The sequence below is a fragment of the Salmo trutta genome, chromosome 40 (assembly GCF_901001165.1).
Source record: "Salmo trutta chromosome 40, fSalTru1.1, whole genome shotgun sequence".
Taxonomy (NCBI): domain Eukaryota; kingdom Metazoa; phylum Chordata; class Actinopteri; order Salmoniformes; family Salmonidae; genus Salmo; species Salmo trutta.
Genome location: NC_042996.1, coordinates 10,515,652 through 10,539,334, shown reverse-complemented (window position 1 = coordinate 10,539,334; position 23,683 = coordinate 10,515,652). Strand labels below are relative to the sequence as shown.

At 46.0% G+C, this 23,683-nt stretch overlaps 2 protein-coding genes across 6 annotated transcripts in view; one reads left to right on the top strand and one right to left on the bottom strand.

The window, feature by feature from the left end:
• Positions 1-23,683, top strand: part of syt1a (synaptotagmin Ia) — a 211,074-nt gene that overhangs the window by 123,652 nt on the left and 63,739 nt on the right. The window lies entirely within an intron of this gene.
• LOC115180144 (extensin-like) lies at positions 15,158-17,272 on the bottom strand. Its single transcript, XM_029742031.1, has one exon. It carries the CDS (start codon positions 17,270-17,272, stop codon positions 15,158-15,160), a length of 2,115 nt encoding a protein of 704 aa, XP_029597891.1.

Below are 23,683 nucleotides of genomic sequence, written 5' to 3'. Positions count from 1 at the left end.
GATCAGTATCGAATCATCTCCTGGAGCCTTGTCACACTGGCCAAGCTTTGCTTGAGGTCAATTGTGTTCCTAGATGATGTCTAAAGAGGGAGTTTCCAATGTATCATCTCTGTTGTCTCTGTGGTGCTCCTTTGTTCTTGCCCTCATCACTCATCCCTATAGGAAAAAGGAGGGAAAACGAATCAATCAACGCATGTTTCATTTTGCTCATTGAGACAAAGGTTTTGTAAAGTCTCCTGATTAGCTATCTCCGTCTAAGCACAAACACTGAACATAGTGAAAGGAAAACAAGGTAGTTAGTTTCCAGAGTAATCATCATATTGAAGTAGTCGAACATCTCTGTATGAACATCTCTGTATGAATACTGCATAGGGAACAGATACAGTGGTATATATCAGCCCTGGTTCAATGAGACAAGATGGTTATGACTCAGGAAATGATCTGGCTCTGTAATCACTGAGCTGGTCACCGCTGATTGTCCTTTTAGCAGCAGTACCACATCTCCAATTTGACTTAATCACATTCTTCCCATGTCATCTCTTTCCCAGACTCAATAAAACAAATGGGGATGTTTCAAGTGATATTGCAATTGGAAGTCTTTATTACTTTTTGACTGCTATTATTACAAAGACAATGCAGAGGTGTCCATGGACATTGGTGTTAACTTCTATGGGCTACGTGGGACGCTAGTGGGACACAGCCAGTGAAATATCAGGGCCGCAAATTCAAAAACAACAAAATGTCATAATTCAACTTTCTCAAACATACAACTATTTTACACCATTTTAAAGATACACTTCTCCTTGATGTAACCACATTGTCCGATTTCAAAAAGGCTTTACAGTGAAAGCAAAACAGTATATTATGTTAGGAGAGTACATAGACAAAAATAATCACACAGCCATTTTCCAAGCAAGGACATGTGTCAATAAAACCCAAAACACAGCTAAATGAAGCACTAACCTTTGACGATCTTCATCAGATGACACTCCAAGGACATTATGTTACACAATACATGTATGTTTTGTTCGATAAAGTTCATATTTATATCCAAAAACAGCATTTTACATTGGCGCGTGATGTTCAGAAAATGTATTCCCACCAAAACTCCGGTGAATGTGCACATCAATTTACAAAAATACTCATCATAAACGTTGACAAAATATATAACAATTATTTTAAAAATTATAGATAGACTACTCCTGGATGCAACCGCTTTGTCAGATTTTAAAATAGCTTTATGGAGAAAGCACATTTTTCAATATTCTGAGTACATAGCTCAGCCATCACAGAGAGCTATACAGACACCCACCAAGTTCGGGGCAACCTAAACTCAGAATTAGTATTAGAAATATTCTCTTACCTTTGCTGATCTTCGTCAGAATGCACTCCCAGGACTGCTACTTCCACAAGAAATGTTGTTTTTGTTCGAAATAATCCATATTTATGTACAAATACCTCCGTTTTGTTTGTGCGTACAGATCACTTATCCAAAGGCATAATGTGCGGTCGCGGAACCAGAGACAAAAAGTCAAAATGTTCCATTACCGTACTTAGAAGCATGTCAAACGCTGTTTAAAATCAATCTTTATGGTATTTTGAACGTAAAATTGCGATAATATTCCATGTATCCAGCAAGAAAAAGAAGGAACGGCACGCTCGCGTGACAGCGCATAACCAATCCCTTTGTTGCCAGGCAGACCACTCAGAAACTGAGCTCCTATTATCTGCCCAGTGACAGGAGAATGATCAAACCACTTTCTGAAGGCTTTAGACAGCCAATGGAAGCCTTAGGAAGTGTAAGGTAACCCCACGGATACTGTAGTTTCAAAAGGGACTAGAAAGAAGAACTACAATTCTCAGATCCTCCACTTCCTGGTTGACTTTTTCTCAGATTTTTGCCTGCCATATGAGTTCTGTTATACTCACAGACACCATTCAAACAGTTTTAGAAACTTTCTATGTGTTTTCTATCCAAATCTGTCTGTGTGTCTGTCATATTAATAATATGCATATTCTAGTTTCTAGGCCTGAGTAGTAACCTGTTTAAATTGGGTACGTTTTTCATCCGACCGTGAAAATACTGCCCCCTAGCCCAGACAGGTTAAAGGTTGTATTTCAGTACAGCTGAAAACCAAAAATAGAGAATCTGAGAATAGAATATTATCATAGAATATTGAGAGACATTTTAATTGGCTGTATGTACAGTGCCGTCGGAAAGTATTCAGACCCCTTGACTTTTTCCACATTTTGTTAGGTTACAGCCATATTCTAAAATGGACACTACCGTTCAAAAGTTTGGGGTCACTTAGAAATATCCTTGTTTTTTATAGAAAAGCACTTTTTTTTTGTCCATTAAAATAACATAAAATTGATCCGAAATACAGTGTAGACATTGTTATGTTGTAAATGACTATTGTAGCTGGAAACGGCAGATTTTTTATGGAATATCTACATAGGTGTACTGAGGCCCATTATCAGCAACCATCACTCCTGTGTTCCAATGGCACGTTGCGTTAGCTAATCCAGGTTTATAATTTTAAAAGGCTAATTGATCGTTAGAAAACCCTTTTGCAATTATGTTAGCACAGCTGAAAACTGTTGATCTGATTAAAGAAGCAATAAAACTGGCCTTCTTTAGACTAGTTGAGTATCTGGAGCATCGGCATTTGTGGGTTCAATTACAGGCTCGAAATGGCCAGAAACAAATACTTTTTTCTGAAACTCGTCAGTCTATTCTTGTTCTGAGAAATGAAGGCTATTCCATGCGAGAAAATGCCAGGAAACTGAAGATCTCATACAATGCTGTGTACTACTCCCTTCACAGAACAGCGCAAACTGTCTCTAACCAGAATAGAAAGAGGAGTGGGAGGCCCCGGTGCACAACTGAGCAAGAGGTGTCATATGCGCCGTAGTGAGTGGACCAAAACGCAGCGGGTATGTGAATGCTCATCTTCTTTTATTGAAGAAAAACAAAAACAAAACACTTACACAAAACAAACGACAAAAACAGTCCCGTAAGGGACCGTAAGGACTATACTAAGGAAACAACCACCCACAAACACAAGAGAAAATAAACCCAGTAATTATGGCCTCCAATTAGAAGCAACGACAACCAGCTGCCTCTAATTGGAGGTCGTTCCCAAAACTAACATAGATATAGAAAAACTAGAATACCCACATAGAAATAGAAAACATAGAACATAAACCCCGAAACACACTAAACAAACACCCCCTGCCATGTCCTGACCAAACTACAATAACAAATAACCCCTTTTACTGGTCAGGACATGACAAGAGGACAAGTACATTAGTGTCTAGTTTGAGAACCAGACTCCTCACAAGTCCTCAACTGGCAGCTTCATTAAATAGTACCCGCAAAACACAAGTCTCAACGTCAACAGTGAAGAGGCGACTCCGGGTGCTGGGCTTCTAGGCAGAGTCGCAAAGAAAAAGCCATATCTCAGACTGGCCAATAAAAATAAATGATTAAGATGGGCAAATTAACAGACACTGGACAGAGGAACTCTGCCTAGAAGGCCAGCATCCCGGAGTCGCCTCTTCACTGTTGACGTTAAGACTGGTGTTTTGCGGGTAAATTTCCAATCAATTGAATTTACCACAGGTGGTCTCCAATCAAGCTGAATACTTTCCGATGGCACTGTATGTACTGAATATTTACTGTCATAGAAAAATGAGTTGATTTTTGTCAGGGACACTCTGAGGTCACGTATAGATGTGTTTACTAACAGTACAGGGAGTACAATGCCTTCCCCACTAATATCTGAGTAGCAGAAGGACCACTGTGTGATGAGTGATAGCACCACCAGGCATGTACTGTACAGCTTTCTCTGGATGGTCTATCTCAGTGAAGATAGAGGACTATTTTCCTCAGCACATAACCCTCCCTGGAAAAATGCATATAGACCCAGAGGGACCAGATAAAACAAAGCAATGTGGGGAAACCCTGAGCACTCGGCCCCAGGGCCTCTCTTTTTCTGTCACTCCTTCTCTCTCTGTCTCGCTCGCTCTCGTTTTCTCTCTTTTTCTATCACTCTTTCTCTCTCTCGCTCTCACTCTTGCACTTTCTCTCTTTCTCTCTCTCTCTCTCTCTCATTTTCTATCACTCTTTCTCGCTCTCTCTCTCTTGCTCTCGCTTGTTTCTATCACCTCCCCTCTCTCCCTCCTTTATCTCTCCCTCTCTCCCTCACAAAACCTCAAACGGGGCCCAGTAATAGACCAATTTCAGCTCTGCCTGGAGCAAACCAATCCCTTTATTCATGTATCTGGGCCTATTCCCTCACAGTGAGATTGTCCCCTTCACACTGAGATGAGTGGGAAGACGCCTCCCCGGTGGGGCGCGATGAACGGCCATGAGCCATGGGGTGGCCGGGATGGCGAACATTCACCACTACCACATTACAGATGGTTATAGGCTGTTTGTACGCAGGGGCAGACTGCGACAAAAAAATTATTCAGCCCTGGCACTTCAGTCACACCAGCCCACATCACCGCTACTGACACACACAGACAGTAATGCTACTGACACACACAGACAGTAAAGCTACTGACACACACAGACAGTAATGCTACTGACACACACAGACAGTAATGCTACTGACACACACAGACAGTAATGCTACTGACACACACAGAAAGTAATGCTACTGACACACACAGACAGTAATGCTACTGACACACACAGACAGTAATGCTACTGACACACACAGACAGTAATGCTACTGACACATAATGTAAGCAACTATAGTACAACCAGTGGCCAGTGGAACGTAGTCCTTCTTTTTTAACCAGCTCTTTCCAGCTCATGTTTAAGACAAATGTAACATGTAAAAACAACACTGGAGTTACAACTCAACAATATAACTGTGCCTCTGTTGCCTCCCTGTTGTGCAGTCTGTCTCTGGGTATTCACTGTCACTTTGTTTGTCTGTTTGTGATTCTCTTTGTTCGCCTTTGTTGTCACTCTGACTTTGCTTCTGCTTGTGCTCCTCTGTCTTCACTCTGTATGCCTGTCTGTGTCTGTCACTCTGTCTGTCACTCCTAAGTGTTAATTGCTATTACATATACAGCAGAGTCAACATATTAAAGAACTGGAAGTACGTCTGTGTCTCTCTGTTTTCTTCCTACTTCCACTGCACTCACCTCTGAGCTGTCTCTGCTAAGCCTAGCATCCTTTCCCTCAGCACTGGTATCAGAAGACCAGGGGGTCCAGCAACATCTTAGATGTGAATGTATAAACACAACACATTTATTAGACGAAGAAAGATTGCTGAATAAATGCCTAAAAGATGGCCATTGGCTCATACAGTAATACCTTATGAAAGCCTAACTATTGTACTTATACTGCATATGCAATTGCCTGGCTATCATACATGCCCCCCCTCCCCCATCCTAAGGGTTAATTACTATGACATATACAGTATTCATATAGAGCCAAAATATCAAAAACCTGGCAGTACATGTGTCAGTGTCTCTGTCTCTGTCTCTCTCTCCCTCTGTCTGTCTGTCTGTCTGTCTGTCTGTCTGTCTGTCTGTCTGTCTGTCTGTCTGTCTGTCTGTCTGTCTGTCTGTCTGTCTGTCTGTCTGTCTGTCTGTCTGTCTGTCTGTCTGTGTTTTCTACCTACGTCCACAACACTTGACTGCTGTAGCAGCAGCTGAGATGTCCACACTGCCTGTGCTGGGCCCAGATACCCACTAGGATAACACTTTATTTCAAGGGTCCATAATAAACCATTTATAAGGCATTTATTCATTACTCCCACATGTGTAAATGTTAGTAAGCTAGTTATTCACACACGTGTATATATATTTCCTTAAGCATCCTGTGTTGTGTGCTTGTTCTTTTACCAGGTACAGCAGGAATGTCCACCATCTTTTTGTGAGAAATTACACTGGTCCCTCAAAACATTTATAAAGTATTTATAGAGTATATAGCACTCACTTTAAGGACTGCAAAAATACTTTACTAATGATTAGTAAATGGTTTATTAATGTGGGAGTAATGATTATTAATAAATAGTCAACACACAATTTATATATGCCTTATAAATGGTTTATTACGTCCCCTTAAAATAAAATGTTACCGATCCTCGTTGTGAATGAATAAACACATATATTAGACAAATAAGAACATTCCTGAATAAATGCCTTATAGATGACCATTGGCTTAAATAATACCTTATGACAGCCTAACTACATATTTCAAATGAGTGCATTTCAAGTGTTCCCCCCTGCCCACTTTAGATAAGTGTTTAAATATTAGGCTACATGTAATTCGGTAAATAGAAGAAAACAGAGAAGGAGAGAGAGAGAGACTGCCAGTTCCTTAATGTTTTGGCTGTAACCAATGGCTACATTAAGGAACTGGCAGTCTCTTAATGTTTTGACTGTAACCAATGGCTACATTAAGGAACTGGCAGTCTCTCTCTCTCTCCCTCTCTCTCTCTGTTTTCTTCTATTGAATGAAATATACAACCTTCTGTGTTTGTCAAAGAACGATGCCGGGACTAGTTTATGTGGATGCGGATACATTTCCTGCGATGCGTTTCGTTTGACAGTGCCACGCGCTTATGCTTGTATCTTTCTGCCAAGAAGTGACGAGCCAGTGAATGAAATAAGCGGGAGATAGGTGAGACTTTCCAGCCTTCAGTGAGGTGGCTATGTAATATAATCTGACACCGGAGTCACTCGTTACTACAGCTCATAAACTGTAGATTCAGAAACAAATAAACATTGATTAAACAATTAAAATACACAGTCCCCGAATTGACCTTCATGGTAATGCACCAGTGGTTCCCAACCAGGGGTACTAGGACCTCTGGGGGTACCTGACCTATCCACAGGGGGTACTTGAGAAGACTCATGAGACCATAGGTCTACTGGTAAAATGCAAATGAGGGGGGTGCTTCAGAGCAAAATGAAGTTTGTGGGACGGTAACCGGAAAACGTTAGGAACCCCTGTAATGCATGATGACCTGTGTTTAGTAAAAAGCACTGTATAAATGTGTGGTAGATGGATATTGCCTTACCTATGTGTTATAAAAGCCAATCTAATAGCGCAAAAGTCATTAAAAAAACAGGCTCGTGGGCTGCCGGCCGTGTCCATTATATGCTTTTGTATTTATATCAATATTTTTTTTGATCCATTTGGACCAGCCCACCATGATAAAATATGGTTTGGTCCTCCGGCATTTGCCAGAATTGCCAGACGGCCAATCCGCCCATGTTTGTTCACCAGCCTTCCTGTGTTCAACAGGCCATATGTGTCCTGTGAAGTGGAACATGACCATGGGCAGGTTGCAGAGTAGTGTGAACTCCCCTGGGTCTGGGCGAGACTGGGAGTGTATTCTGTCTGACTGTCGTCAGCGGGTGTCCTGTCTGTCTGTGTGATGTGATTTGACCATAACTGGACACGACCATAGCCGGAGATCCAAAGAGTCTAAATGGGATGCTATTACATCCAAAATGGCTCGCTGTGGATAAATGGCCCCCCTCCCTCCCTCCCACTGTTTACCATAGAGGAGCATTATCATAGCAGTCCACCCTGCCTCACATTGTCATATCCAATCATTCAGATTCCTGAATGGCACTAAGGCGTGCTTAATTAATTAAAAGGCTAATTTAAATTTCCCACTGTTTGGCTTGGTGGAAGACATTTAGAAATATCAGAGCGGAAAGCTGCTAACGTGCAGACTGTAAAAAGAGAGGGAGAGAGAGGGAAAGAGGTGGTTAAGCCTCCTTTTCTTATGATTAATTTGTTAAGCGTTTGTGTACGGATCTATTCAGAAGAGTGACACGTTGAAAACACTCAGGTGGGTTGCCAATGGACATTCACTCCATCAGGTTTGAGTCTCCTCATCTGGCCCTGCTCTACTGTGCATGGGGATGCCAGGTGTGAAGGTCAATGCTGAGAGCCTGCGGAGGTTAACAGCATCAGTGTGGGAGACTAAAGTCAGTGGAGTTTTCAGCTAGTGGTACTGCCCACCCCTGACACACTATCCTCCATAAGGGGTGAGTAATTGGCCTGTGTGATGTCTCTCACCATGGTGACCCCATCCCCTTGCTCAGTTTAAGACTATGTGATGTGGCAACCAATCTCCAACCTCAGTGTCAGACCCTGTGATGTGGCCCCCAACCATGAACAAATTGCAGTGCTTCTATTTCTCATCTCTTTCCTCCTCCTCTCTTCCCAAAGGAGGGAGTCTAAGCAACATTAGTCAGCTCTCATCAGGCATACACTCTTAGAAAAAAGAGTTCCAAAAGGGTTGCGGAGGGACAGGGTTCTACGAAGAACCGTTTTGCTCAGAAGAATCCTTTTTGATGATTCTTTGGAGGGCAAGAAGGATTTTTTGGAAGGCAAGAATGATTCTACATAGAACCATGCATAATATTTCCCAGCATGTTCTATTGCATTGAGATTTTCAGAATTGTTTGTTTTACTGTAACATTTGTGTTTTTGCAAGTACATTGATAGGTTAATTTTCATTTTATGTTACAGAAAGATAAATAACATACAGTTTTCTAAACTAATCGAATCTGTTAGTTACTAGATTTATTGCACCTGTTACTGAGATGGTTGTTCCAGTTTAGATGATTGAGGTAGTCTCAGTGTTCAATCTTACACATAGATCACGTAGATCCCCTGATCGCAGCTCGCTTTCCAGCCCACTTTCCAGCTCACACTCTCAAACACATAGATCCCCTGAACGCAGCTCGCTTTCCAGCCCACTTTCCAGCTCACACTCTCAAACACATAGATCCCCTGAACGCAGCTCACTCTCCAGATCCCAATCACCTGAATTCTGATCACTTGTTCACACACCTGTATGTCATTATCACACACTATTTAGTTCAGTTCTTTGCACCCCATCATTGTGAGGTATTGTTTGTTTTGTGACACACTTCTAGTCAGAGCTCTGTTTTTCCTATAATTTAATCCTCCCTACTCACAGGCAAAGCTCTGCATTGGGTCACAGACCTATGAGCCACTCAAAGTTCTGATCAGTCCTCTGAATCTCATTTCCATGCCCTCTTCAAGGAGGTGTTCGACCATTCAGTTTCAGGTCATCACGCCAGGGACCTGTTATGTGAGCTATGTGAGAATGAGGCTATGGACACCTATATAGAGGAGGCCCTCGACATGGGATTCATCCGTCCATCCACGTCTCCGGCTGCATCCAGTATCTTTTTTTGTGAAAAAAAGGATGGTACTCTCCGTCCCTGCATAGATTACTGACCTCCTCAATGACCTTACCATCAAGAATCGCTTCCATCTTCCTCTAATTCCGGCCACACTAGATCAAGTTGGACAGGCTACGATCTACTCCAAACTGGACCTACGTAGTTCTTACAACCTGGTCCATTTCTGAAGTGGGGATGAGTGGAAGACAGCGTTCATCACCGCTGGGGTCACTACGAGTACCTGGTTATGCCATACGGTCTCACCAATGCTCCCGCAATCTTTCAGTCCTTCATGAATTAAGTTTTCCTGGACATGATCAACCAGTTCCTCATCGTGTACATTGACGATACCTTGATCTACTCTCACTCCCTTGCAGAACACGTACAGCATGTGCAACAGGTCCTCCAATGGCTACAGGACCACCATCTTTATGTCAAGGCTGAGAAGAGCGCCTTTCACGTTACTATGTTAACCTTCCTAGGTTTCATGTTGACACCAGGAGGGGTCAACATGGATGACGGCAAAGTCGTGGCCATGCTTAACTGGCCCAAACCTACCACCGTAAAGGAACTACAACGTTTCCTAGGATTTTCCAACTACTACCGCCAGTTCATCCGAAACTGCAGCAGCACAACTGCTCCTCTCTCACCAGTCAAGAAACCCATACCCTCCAATGGACCGACACCGCCCATACTGCATTTGAGACCTTGAAACGCCTCTTCACCTCTGTACCCATCCTTAGGCAGCCAGATCCTACCCTTCCTTTTGTTCTGGAGGTTGATGCATCCAAGGTCGGCGTAGGAGTGGTTCTCTTTCAGCGGGTAGGTACACCTCCCAAATTGCACCCATGTGGCTTCTTTTCCAAGAAACTGTCACCCGCTGAGAGGAACTATGGTGTCGGGAACCGAGAGCTCCTCGCCATTAAGCTGGCTATCGAAGAGTTAGAGGGAGCTCATCACCCATTCCTTGTCCTTACCGACCACCGCAATTTGGAGTACTTAAGAAGTGCTAAAAGCCTCAACCCCAGACAGGCTCGCTGGGCTTCTTCACATGCTTCAACTTCACCTATCTGCCTGGTAAGAAAAATGTGATGGTTGATTCCTTATCCCATCTATTTGACTCCCCTTCCTCTAACCCAGCTCCCGAGCCCATCCTGCCTCCGTCTTGTGTCGTGGGACCCATACAATGAGAAATCCAGTCAGCCATCCAACACCTCCCGACACCAATGCAGGCAAGACCTAAGTTCCTACGTCTGTCAGACCCAAACTAATGCAGTGGTGCCATACCTCGCTGAGTTCTGGCCATCCCGGGATCACCCGGACCACAGAGCTACTGACACACAAGTTCTGGTGGTCATCCCTAACAGCAGACATCTGAGATTATCCAAACACCCCATAGGGCTGGCATCTCCATTATTTGCAAGAGGAAGCGACGCAGCTATAGAGGACAAAGAGCCGGATGCCTGGTCAGGTCCCGGAACAGGAGAGTGGGAAAGCTGCCGTCACCATCAATACAACTCGCCAACGTGCAATCATTGGACAATAAATTAGACGAGGTATGATCATGAATATCATACCAACGGGACATCAAAAACTGTAATATCCTATGTTTCACGGAATCGTGGTTGAATGACGACATGGATATTCAGCTAGCGGGATATACCCTGCACCGGCAAGATAGAACAGCACACTCCGGTAAGACGAGGGGGGGGGGCGGTCTGTGCATATTTGTAAACAACAGCTGGTGCGCAAAGTCTCTAGATTTTGCTCGCCTGAAGTAGAGTATATTGTGATAAATTACAGGCCACACTACTTGCCTATAGAGTTATCACCTATAGAGTTTTCAGAGTTTCATACTTTTCGTGGCTGTTTATTTACCACCACAGACAGATGCTGGCACTAAGACTGCACTCAATCAGCTGTATAAGGAAATAAGCAAACAGGAAACCACTCACCCAGAGGCGGCGCTCCTAGTGGCCGGAGACTTTAATGCAGGGAAACTGAAAGCAGTTCTACCAAATTTCAATCAACATGTTAAATGTGCAACCAGAGGAAAAACAATTCTAGATCACCTGTACTCCACACACAGAGACGCATACAAAGCTCTCCCTCGCCCTCCATTTGGTAAATCCGACCACAACTCTATCCTCCTGATTCCTGCTTACAAGCAAAAATTAAAGCAGGAAGCACCAGCACTCAAAAAAGTGGTCAGATGAAGCAGATGCTAAACTACAGGACTGTTTTGCTATCACAGACTGGAACATGTTCCGGGATTCTTCCGATGGCATTGAGGAGTACACCACATCAGTCACTGGCTTTATCAATAAGTGCATCGAGGATGTCTCCCCACAGTGACTGTACATACATACCCCAACCAGAAGCCATGGTTTACAGGCAACATTCGCACTGAGCTAAATGGTAGAGCTGCCGCTTTCAAGGTGCGGGACACTAACCCAGAAGCTTACAAGAAATCCTGCTATGCCCTGTGACGAACATCAAACAGGCAAAGCGTCAATACAGGGCTAAGATTGAATCACACTACACGGGCTCCGCCGCTCGTCTTATGTGGCAGGGCTTGCAAACTATTACAGACTACAAAGGGAAGCACAGCCGCGAGCTGCCCAGTGACACAAGCCTACTTGCTCGCTTCAAGGCAAGCAACACTGAGGCATGCATAAGAGCATCAGCTGTTCCGGATGACTGTGTGATCACGCTGTCCGTAGCCGACGTGAGTAAGACCTTTAAACAGGTCAACATACACAAGGCTGCGGGGCCAGACGGATTACCAGGACGTGTGCTCCGGGCATGTGCTGATCAACTGGCAGGTGTCTTCACTGACATTTTCAACATGTCCTTGATTGAGTCTGTAATACCAACATGTTTCAAGCAGACCACCATAGTCCCTGTGCCCAAGAACACAAAGGCAACCTGCCTAAATGACTACAGACCCGTAGCACTCACGTCCGTAGCCATGAAGTGCTTTGAAAGGTTGGTAATGGCTCACATCAACACCATTATCCCAGAATCCCTAGACTCACTCTATTTTGCATACCGCCCTAACAGATCCACAGATGATGCAATCTCTATTGCACTCCACACTGCCCTTTCCCACCTGGACAAAAGGAACACTTATGTGAGAATGCTATTCATTGGCTACAGCTCAGCGTTCAACACCATAGTACCCTCAAAGCTCATCACTAAGCTAAGGCTCCTGTGACTAAACACCTCCCTCTGCAACTGGATCCTGGACTTCCTGATGGGCCGCCCCCAGGTGGTGAGGTTAGGTAGCAACACATCTGCTACGCTGATCTTAAACACTGGAGCTCCCCAGGGGTGCGTACTCAGTCCCCTCCTGTACTCCCTGTTCACCCACGACTGCATGGCCAGGCACGACTCCAACACCATCATTAAGTTTGCCGATGACACAGTGGTAGGCCTGATCACCGACAATGACGAGACAGCCTATAGGGAGGAGGTCAGAGACCTGGCCAGGTGGTGCCAGAATAAGAACCTATTCCTCAACGTAACCAAGACTAAGGAGATAATTGTGGACTACAGGAAAAGGAGGACCGAGCACGCCCCCATTCTCATCGACGGGGCTGTAATGGAGCAAGTTGACAGCTTCAAGTTCCTTGGTGTCCACATCAACAACAAACTAGAATGGTCCAAACACACCAAGACAGTCGTGATGGGGGCACGACAAAGCCTATTCCCCCTCAGGAAACTAAAAAGATTTGGCATGGGTCCTGAGATCCTCAAACGGATCTACAGCTGCAACATTGAGAGCATCCTGACTGGTTGCATCACGGCCTGGTACAGCAATTGCTCGGCCTCTGACCGAAAGGCACTACAGAGGGTAGTGCTTATGGCCCAGTACATCAATAGGGCTAAGCTGCCTGCCATCCAGGACCTCTACACCAGGCGGTGTCAGAGGAAGGCCCTAAAAATTTTCAAAGACCCCAGCCACCCCAGTCATAGACTGTTCTCTCTACTACCGCATGACAAGCGGTACCGGAGTGCCAAGTCTAGGACAAAAAGGCTTTTCAACAGTTTTTACCCCCAAGCCATAAGACTCCTGAACAGCTAATCAAATGGCTACTCGGACTATTTGCATTGTGTGCCCCTCTCAACCCCTCTTTTACGCTACTGCTACTCTCTGTTCATCATATATGCATTGTCACTTTAACCATATCTACATGTACATACTACCTCAATCAGCCTGACTTACCGGTGTCTGTATGTAGCCTCGCTACTTTTATAGCCTCGATTCTGTATATAGCCTGTCTTTTTACTGTTTTATTTCTTTACTCACCTATTGTTCACCCAATACCTTTTTTGCACTATTGGTTAGAGCCTGTAAGTAAGCATTTCACTGTAAGGTGACAAATAAACTTTGATTTGATTTGATGTGGGCTGTTAACCAGGAGATTCCTAATACACGACTTAGGTTATAATTAGGCCCTCAAAGAAAGACCTTATGATATATGTAATGTATTGTCATACATTATATCATTTTAAAGGCTAATAAGGCTGCTGGAACCGTTCATAAAGGGTTCTAGGAAGAACCCTCCAAAAATAAAGGGGTTCTCGGTAGAACCCTTCATAGGCATTCTAAGAAGAACCTAGATAAAATTATTATTACCTAGAACCCTTCATTGAGGGTTCTAGGTGTAACCATATACAAGGGGTTATTTGAAGAACCCTGTATAGAGGGTTCTAGATAGACCATTAAAAAGGGTTCCCCTATGGCAACAACCCAAAGAACCCTGTATGGCTCTACTTAGCTCTACTTAGCAAGAGTGTAGTATTAGTCATCAACATGATGAAAGCCTCCATTGCCAAACAGACGTTCTGCATCCGTATGAGCAAATGCTTGATTCGACACCCATGCTTGAAATTAAGTCTTGATAGAGCTGCTTAGCGAGGCGATCCAGAGCAGTAAATCAGGAAGCCTACTACTGAATCATAAGCGGCCATGACAAAGTCGCTTATAGGAGAGGAGTTTAGGAGCCCTCTTGAAATGAAGACATCCAGTAAAAGTGGATGTGTTGAGCCTAGGTTTGAGCCACTGTGGCATACTGTAGCCTAGGTGATCATCAAGTTAAATAACCTGACGGACGATTATTTTCAAGAGCGGATGGTCGGGGAGCCCGGAACATAATTACATTTAATTTGTAAATGGCAAATTGACCGCAAGAAGCCAAACACATGTAATATTTGACTAAAACGTAATTTCAAGCCTTGAAAAACCCAGCAGCGTTGCAGTTCTTGACACAAACCAGTGTGCTTGGCACCTACTACCATACCCCGCCAAAAGGCGTTTAAATCATTTGTCTTGCCTATTCACCCTCTGAATGGCACACATACATTATACAATCCATGTTTCAATTGTTTCAAGGCTTAAAAATCCTTATTTAACCTGTCTCCTCCCCTTCATCTATACTGATTGATGAACGGGAAAGAAAGGCATTTCACTGTACTTATGCATGTGACATTAAAAAGCTTGAAACTTGATTGACGTGGATTTAACAAGTGACATCAATAAGGGATCATAGCTTTCACCTGGATTCACCTGATCAGTCGATGTCATGGAAAGAGCAGGTGTTCATAATGTTTTGTACACTCAGTGTACGTCAGTATACCATTGATAATGTCTAACTCTACTTCTCTCAAAAATACAGCCTGAACATATCACTTCCAAGTGATGCTGCAGCTTATCACAGCTATCGATGCGCTACAGCCCTAGTTATGCCAGCATTGATGTTGCTCCACCACTGGCTCTGTCACAGCCAAAGCCTGTCATTAACAGTGTTGAGGCAGGGGTGGGAGTGTTGCCTCTGTGTTGTGCCTGAGGTGCCACAGAAGCAGATGTCAAGGTTTGAAACTGTACTCCCTCTCCCAGGGTCTGGTTAATGTATCCTGATTATAATTCTGAAGCCAATTAATAGGACCTGTGTCAGGGCCAGTCAAGTAACTGTAGTGGGGCTGAGGAGGGCTGTGTTGTGACTGGGGTGAGTGGGGAAGGTGGGGTGAGTGGGGAATGGTTGGGTGAGGATGACGGTGGGGTGAGGGGGCGGTGGGGTGAGGGGGGGTGGGGTGAGGATGACGGTGGGGTGAGGGGGCGGTGGGGTGAGGGGGCGGTGGAGTGAGGATGACGGTGGGGTGAGGATGACGGTGGGGTGAGGGGGGCGGTGGGGTGAGGGGGCGGTGGGGTGAGGGGGGCGGTGGGGTGAGGATGACGGGGGGGTGACAGTGGGCGGTGGGGTGAGGATGATGGTGGGGTGAGTGGGGAATGGTTGGGTGAGGATGACGGTGGGGTGAGGGGGACGGTGGGGTGAGGATGACGGTGGGGTGAGGGGGGCGGTGGGGTGAGGATGACGGTGGGGTGAGGGGGCGGTGGGGTGACAGTGGGCGTTGGGGTGAGGGGGACAGTGGGGTGATGGTGGGGGGTGATGGTGGGCGTTTGGGTGAGTGGGGGGTTGGGGTGATGGTGTGAGGTGTGAGGTGAGGGGGCGGTGGGGTTATGGTGGGGTGAGGAGTGATGGTGGGCAGTGGGGTGAGGGGGGTTATGGGGCGGTGGGGTGATGGTGGGGTGAGAGGAACGGAAGGGTGACAGTGGGGCGGTGGGGTGATGGTGGGGTGAGGGGGGTGATGGGGGGCGGTGGGGTGATGGTGGGGTGAGAGGGGCGGTAGGGTGACAGTGGGCGGTGGGGTGATGGTGGGGTGAGGGGGCGGTGGAGTGAGGATGACGGTGGGGTGAGGATGACGGTGGGGTGAGGGGGGCGGTGGGGTGAGGGGGCGGTGGGGTGAGGGGGGCGGTGGGGTGAGGATGACGGGGGGGTGACAGTGGGCGGTGGGGTGAGGATGATGGTGGGGTGAGTGGGGAATGGTTGGGTGAGGATGACGGTGGGGTGAGGGGGACGGTGGGGTGAGGATGACGGTGGGGTGAGGGGGGCGGTGGGGTGAGGATGACGGTGGGGTGAGGGGGCGGTGGGGTGACAGTGGGCGTTGGGGTGAGGGGGACAGTGGGGTGATGGTGGGGGGTGATGGTGGGCGTTTGGGTGAGTGGGGGGTTGGGGTGATGGTGTGAGGTGTGAGGTGAGGGGGCGGTGGGTTTATGGTGGGGTGAGGAGTGATGGTGGGCAGTGGGGTGAGGGGGGTTATGGGGCGGTGGGGTGATGGTGGGGTGAGAGGAACGGAAGGGTGACAGTGGGCGGTGGGGTGATGGTGGGGTGAGGGGGGTGATGGGGGGCGGTGGGGTGATGGTGGGGTGAGGGGGCGGTAGGGTGACAGTGGGCGGTGGGGTGATGGTGGGGTGAGAGGGGCGGTCGGGTGACGGTGGGGCAGTGGGGTGATGGTGGGGTGAGAGGGGCGGTAGGGTGACGGTGGGCGGTGGGGTGAGAGGGGTGATGGGGCGGTGGGGTGATGGTGGGGTGAGAGGGGCGGTAGGGTGACGGTGGGGTGAGGAGTGATGGTGGGCAGTGGGGTGAGGGGGGTGATGGGGGCGGTGGGGTGATGGTGGGGTGAGAGGGGCAGTAGGGTGACGGTGGGCGGTGGGGTGATGGTGGGGTGGGAGGGGAGGGGCGGTAGGGTGACGGTGGGCGGTGGGGTGATGGTGGGGTGAGGGGGGTGATGGGGGGCGGTGGGGTGATGGTGGGGTGAGAGGGGCGGTAGGGTGACGGTGGCCGGTGGGTTGATGGGGCGGTGGGGTGATGGTGGGGTGAGAGGGGCGGTAGGGTGACGGTGGGCGGTGGGGTGATGGTGGGGTGAGAGGGGCGGTAGGGTGACGGTGGGGTGAGGAGTGATGGTGGGGTGAGGGGGGTGATGGGGCGGTGGGGTGATGGTGGGGTGAGAGGGGCGGTAGGGTGACGGTGGGCGGTGGGGTGATGGTCGGGTGAGAGGTGCGGTAGGATGACGGTGGGCGGTGGGGTGATGGTGGGGTGAGAGGGGCGGTAGGGTGACGGTGGGGTAAGGAGTGATGGTGGGGTGAGGGGGGTGATGGGGGCGGTGGGGTGATGGTGGGGTGAGAGGAGCGGTAGGGTGACGGTGGGCGGTGGGGTGATAGGGGCATTGGGGGGGGGGACGCTAATTTAGCCTGATTTAGACCTGGACTCCCCCCAGAATGCAACAACATGATTACTCACAACTGTTTTTTAGTTTTTGTTTCTTGGCCAGCAGAACACATTGTTCATAGGTCGGGAGACAGAAAGAGAGCGAAAGAGAAGGAAGAGAGAAAGAGAGGGGAGCGAAGGAGCGAAGGAGCTGGAAGGGAGAGAAAGAGAGAGGGAGAGAGCTGTTACAGCTTATTCAGACATGCAGCCAGGAGAGGATAGAAGACATCACTCAATATATTATTTTGCTGTCCGTTCAGATCAGGGAAGAAGAGGATCTGAGCCAAAGAATATTCATCATGGTGTTATAGACTACAGTAGAATAGACTTTAGCATCTGCCTGTCTGTATGGAGAAGACCACTGCACTGTCCCACTTTGAAACCCATCAGCCAAACCCATCTTGGTTCTACGTCTCTATTTCGCCATTACAATGTGGAGTATATTATTCAACAGCAATTTCAACTCAAGTCCCAGCTGTGCCTACCCACTGTGCACACACTGGTTGAGTCAACATTGTTTCCATGTCATTTCAATGAAATTACGCTGAACCAACGTGGAATAGATGTTGAATTGACGTCTGTGCTCAGTGGGTACAGCCCACTGTTTGATCTGACAATCTGATGGTAATATTTTGTGTTGGTAGTAGTAGCGGTAACTTGAATACCTTTCGATGCTTTCAAGGGTGAAAGTAGGATCCATTGGTTCCCGGTAGAGGACCGCATGTCTAATCATAGAATTACACATAGAAACCCTATTAATTCAAATGGATCTCTGTGGGCCTAGACCTAAAGATGTGTCATCTAACTTGTAAAATGTATTACCTTTATCATCTGATTGTCAAATCACTTCAAAGGTCTCCTTTACTAGGCTACCCGCTCACGTTCATCCACTCGCAACATTTAGTATTTCCAGCCTCCAAACAGGAGGAAAAGAGACAGAATTTATGCGTCCACTGCTGTCGGTGTTCGCCACTCATCTCTGCCTTGGCAAAATGTCAGTGTTCTTGTCTAACCACATGGCATTTTGCAGCGTAGGCTATACCACCTGTTTTCATGTCCTTTTTGCAAATTGTTCATGCCTCTGACATGCGGTAATGATAAATAATTGTGTAAAAGCCTACAGTTTTATTGACATTTTGTTTGAATTATTATGGTAGGCTCATATTCCACAGGTACGGCGTATCCCCACTATTTATTTTTCCAGGACGCCATACAGGACCGTACCGACTTTCACCCCTGATGATTTCTACTTTGGTTGTGTTGAGTATGTATGGAAAGTACTGTGTACGGCTTCTTTTTGTCACGGATGCCATGTCATTTGTCAAATATTTCCCCTCGCTCTCTATCTCTCTTTCTCTCTCTCTATCTCTCTCTCTGTCTCGCTCTCTCTTTCTCTCTCTCTCTATCTATCTCTCTCTCAGTCTCCCTCTTTCTGTCTCCCTTTCTCATGCTCCCTCTCTCTCCTCCTCCGGAGATGTGTCTAACCTTAGGGCTGCGGTGATAACAACAGCTCGCTTTGCAAATTAGAAAACCTCCCCCGTATGAGAGCATCTAAACTCATATTAATGTAGTGTCAGGGACGCCTGATGGTGCCCGATAAGCAGCTGAACGATTGTCGCTCTCCGCGCTACTTTATTTCAATGTCACCCACAATGCTATCTACCCAGCCGCTGCCACACGCTGTGAGTTTAGAGCTGCACAGTAATGCTCCCATCGGGAGGCGATGCCACAGCACTCGGAGAAAAAATACCTTCTTACTGGCATCTGTGTCATCTACTACAGAATGGGCATTATCTCTTACCTCTTGAGTCAGGGTGTTCTGAAAACTTCAGTGTCCCTGCTTGGAAAAAAAGGATAGTCTATAATCGAACAGTTACGAAGATGGGAATTCAATGCAATAGCATGATGAGTCTGTGGATTTACTGTGGATGATGAGGATGTTTGTAATGGATCCTCAGTAAACAGTGGGAGAAACATCATGTAACATCAGGTAACATGTTAGATCCTCAGAATACAGTAGGAGAAACATCATGTAACATCAGGTAACATGTTAGATCCTCAGAATACAGTAGGAGAAACATCAGGTAACATGTTAGATCCTCAGTATACAGTAGGAGAAACATCATGTAACATCAGGTAACGTTAGATCCTCAGTATACAGTAGGAGAAACATCATGTAACATCAGGTAACATGTTAGATCCTCAGAATACAGTAGGAGAAACATCATGTAACATCAGGTAACGTTAGATCCTCAGTATACAGTAGGAGAAACATCATGTAACATCAGGTAACATGTTAGATCCTTAGAATACAGTAGGAGAAACATCACGTAACATCAGGTAACATGTTAGATCCTCAGAATACAGTAGGAGAAACATCATGTAACATCAGGTAACGTTAGATCCTCAGTATACAGTAGGAGAAACATCATGTAACATCAGGTAACATGTTAGATCCTCAGAATACAGTAGGAGAAACATCATGTAACATCAGGTAACGTTAGATCCTCAGTATACAGTAGGAGAAACATCATGTAACATCAGGTAACATGTTAGATCCTCAGAATACAGTAGGAGAAACATCACGTAACATCAGGTAACATGTTAGATCCTCAGTATACAGTAGGAGAAACATCATGTAACATCAGGTAATGTTAGATCCTCAGTATACAGTAGGAGAAACATCATGTAACATCAGGTAACATGTTAGATCCTCAGAATACAGTAGGAAAAACATCATGTAACATCAGGTAACGTTAGATCCTCAGTATACAGTAGGAGAAACATCATGTAACATCAGGTAACATGTTAGATCCTCAGTATACAGTAGGAGAAACATCACGTAACATCATGTTAGATCCTCAGAATACAGTAGGAGAAACATCATGTAACATCATGTTAGATCCTCAGTATACAGTAGGAGAAACATCATGTAACATGTTAGATCCTCAGAATACAGTAGGAGAAACATCATGTAACATCATGTTAGATCCTCAGTATACAGTTGGAGAAACATCATGTAACATCATGTTAGATCCTCAGTATACAGTAGGAGAAACATCACGTAACATCATGTAACATGTTAGATCCTCAGAATACAGTAGGAGAAACATTATGTAACATATTAGATCCTCAGTATACAGTAGGAGAAACATCATGTAACATCATGTTAGATCCTCAGTATACAGTAGGAGAAACATTATGTAACATCAGGTAACATGTTAGATCCTCAGAATACAGTAGGAGAAACATTATGTAACATATTAGATCCTCAGTATACAGTAGGAGAAACATCATATAGCATGTCAGATCCTCAGTATACAGTTGGAGAAACATCATGTAACATCAGGTAATATGTTAGATCCTCAGTATACAGTAGGAGAAACATCATGTAACATCAGGTAATATGTTAGATCCTCAGTATACAGTAGGAGAAACATCATGTAACATCAGGTAACATTAGATCCTCAGTATACAGTAGGAGAAACATCATGTAACATGTTAGATCCTCAGAATACAGTAGGAGAAACATCATGTAACATCAGGTAACATTAGATCCTCAGAATACAGTAGGAGAAACATCATGTAACATCAGGTAACATGTTAGATCCTCAGTATACAGTAGGAGAAACATCATGTAACATCAGGTAACATGTTAGATCCTCAGAATACAGTAGGAGAAACATCATGTAACATCAGGTAACATTAGATCCTCAGAATACAGTAGGAGAAACATTATGTAACATATTAGATCCTCAGAATACAGTAGGATAAACATCATGTAACATCAGGTAACATGTTAGATCCTCAGAATACAGTAGGAGAAACATTATGTAACATATTAGATACTCAGAATACAGTAGGATAAACATCATGTAACATCAGGTAACATGTTAGATCCTCAGAATACAGTAGGAGAAACATCAGGTAACATGGTAGATCCTCAGAATACAGTAGGAGAAACATCAGGTACCATGTTAGATCCTCAGAATACAATAGGAGAAACATCATGTAACATCAGGTAACAGAGAGAGAGAAAGAGAGAGGGTGATTGAGAGAAAGAGAGACAGAGATTGAGAGAAAGAGAGAGGGAGATTGAGAGAGAGTGAGGGGGATTGGGAGAAAGAGACGGAGATTGCGAGAAAGAGAGAGGGGGGTTGAGAGAAAGAGAGAAGGCGATTGAGAGAGAGGGAAATAGAGGGAGTGCGTTAGGGATAGAAAGAGAGGGCAAGGCGAAGACAGATGCAGGTAGAGATTGAGTGAAAGAGTGCCACACGGGCTGATAAGAGGAACGTTGAATCCACAGGCAAGGTCCAGCAGCACACTGCATCACTCCTGACATGTGCCCATAAACGTCAGAGGACTCGAGAGAGAGCCAGAAGGAATGCCAGTGACCAATCCAGCCATCTTCCTCTCACCTTCAGTTCCTTTCTTATACCATACCTTCCCCCATATGTCATTCACCTTGTTTACCTTTCTCTCCTAGCTTCTATTATCTTGTCCCTTTCTCCCCCTTCTCTCTTCCTCCCGCTGCCTCTCTCCCTCCTTCCCTCCCTCATTGCTAATCTAACCCATCCTTCATGAGAAAGCCCGCCACAAAATGTCAGATCAGTGACACATTTGAGGATCAGATCAGGGTGTTATTTGTCACCACCTAATCACCCCCTTCGCACTGTAGCTCTGTTGATGATGGGGGGACAGGCTGTCAAAGGCATGCACAGTGACAGGACAGCTGTATGACGCTCACAGTTTCCATGGAGGAAAGGATGCGGCACCGTGGAGATAGTAAGGCGGGGGGAAGGGGGGGCATATGTTTGGGAGGTCTGGTGGGGAGGTGACGTCAATTCAGAACGGCAGTCCGTCAAGCCAGCCTCTTCATAAGTGTCAATTAGATTCAGGGACAGTGGGAGGACAGCAAAAAAGCTATGTCCCTCTAAATGTTTATCTCACAGTAGGAGTGCTGATCTAGAATATGTCCATATAATATTATTCATTATGATCGAAAAGGCTAAACTGATCATAGATCAGCACTCCTACTCTGAGATGCTTTGTGGATACATGCCCTGACCTGACTGCAACTAACAAGTCTGAAATCCCCCAATGGTGTGTGCGTGCTGGCGTGCGTGTGCGTGCGGGAAGGAAGTGTTCCTCTCACAAATGTAACAGTGTTGAGCTTCTTATACCATGCTTGAGTTGGTGTCTGGGTCATTGGGTTCCCTCTACCTACAAGTCTGTTTGATCACCTTGTTTTATTATGTAACATATTCTTCCTGATCACGCTTTGCTAGACCTTGTCACTTGTGATCTCAGTGGCTGAGCCTTGTGGGAGTCTGGGTACGGCGGGGGAAGTGAGAGGGAGGGAGAAGAGGAGGGAATTACGTTAGCTATTGCTTCCCTCTCTCAGTTTCTTCTCTCACTCCGTCTCTCTTTTTTCTCTTTCTGTGTGAAGTAACACTTCACATCCAGATTCAGTCACTTCCGTCCACCTGCAAAAATAGAACATAACCTGACAGGAGGAATCTCTCTGCACAGAAAAAATACCCTGTTTTTACATTAGTGTAGTAAAAAAATAGAGAGTGAACAAAAGTGAACGATCAAAATATAAAATCCTCCTCCAGGTCATGCCCTCTCAGACACCCCATGAAGTCCATCACGCCTGCCCCCTCTCTCAAACCTCTGGCTGGAACTCCCCCAGAGGGGTCAGTCTAACTCCTTGACCATTAGAGTCCTGTCAATATCTCCCCACTTCTCTTCTATTCTCTCATTGTGTCACGCCTCCAATGGTCGTCTGTCGCCGGGCAGATTTCCCAGTGGGGTGCTCTCGGCCCGGGCAGTGTTCTGAGCAAATAGCCCCCTCTTGACCGCATGACTCACCTGTCTGCATGCAGTCCCTTAACCCATGTCCCTCTCCCCTCCCTTCCTCCCATATCAGCCTGATTCCAACAGGCACCGTTCTCCACAGGGGCTGTCTATATTAACCCGGGTCCCCAAACACCCCCAGCCGCCTCCTCCCACCACCCAGCAAGCCTCGCATGCAACCAGGGTAGTAGGGGGTAGCATTGAGAGGGAGGACAGACTGGGTCTGTGCTGTGTCTCCTATAGAGAGGAGAGTTATTCAGCCTTCCAGACTACTCATCATCTCTTCCTTCTGTTCTATATGAAAGCATGGTAGCGGGGGTGGACAACCCAAAAACAATGGACTGTCACGGTTTTAAAAGCAGAGTGTGAGTAATGGAGCCTAATGGTCCAAAATGAGATAATCCCAGGATGACTGATACACCAGACGCACGCTCTAACACTGTTGTGTATTTAGGAGTATTACAGCGCAATACACCATGCTATGTTGTTGTATGGGGCCATTTTTCCTGTGA

Coding starts and splice junctions, on each gene's coding strand:
- LOC115180144 (XM_029742031.1), bottom strand. CDS start 17,272: ATGCCCCTATCACCCCACCGCCCACCGTCACCCTACCGCTCCTCTCAC.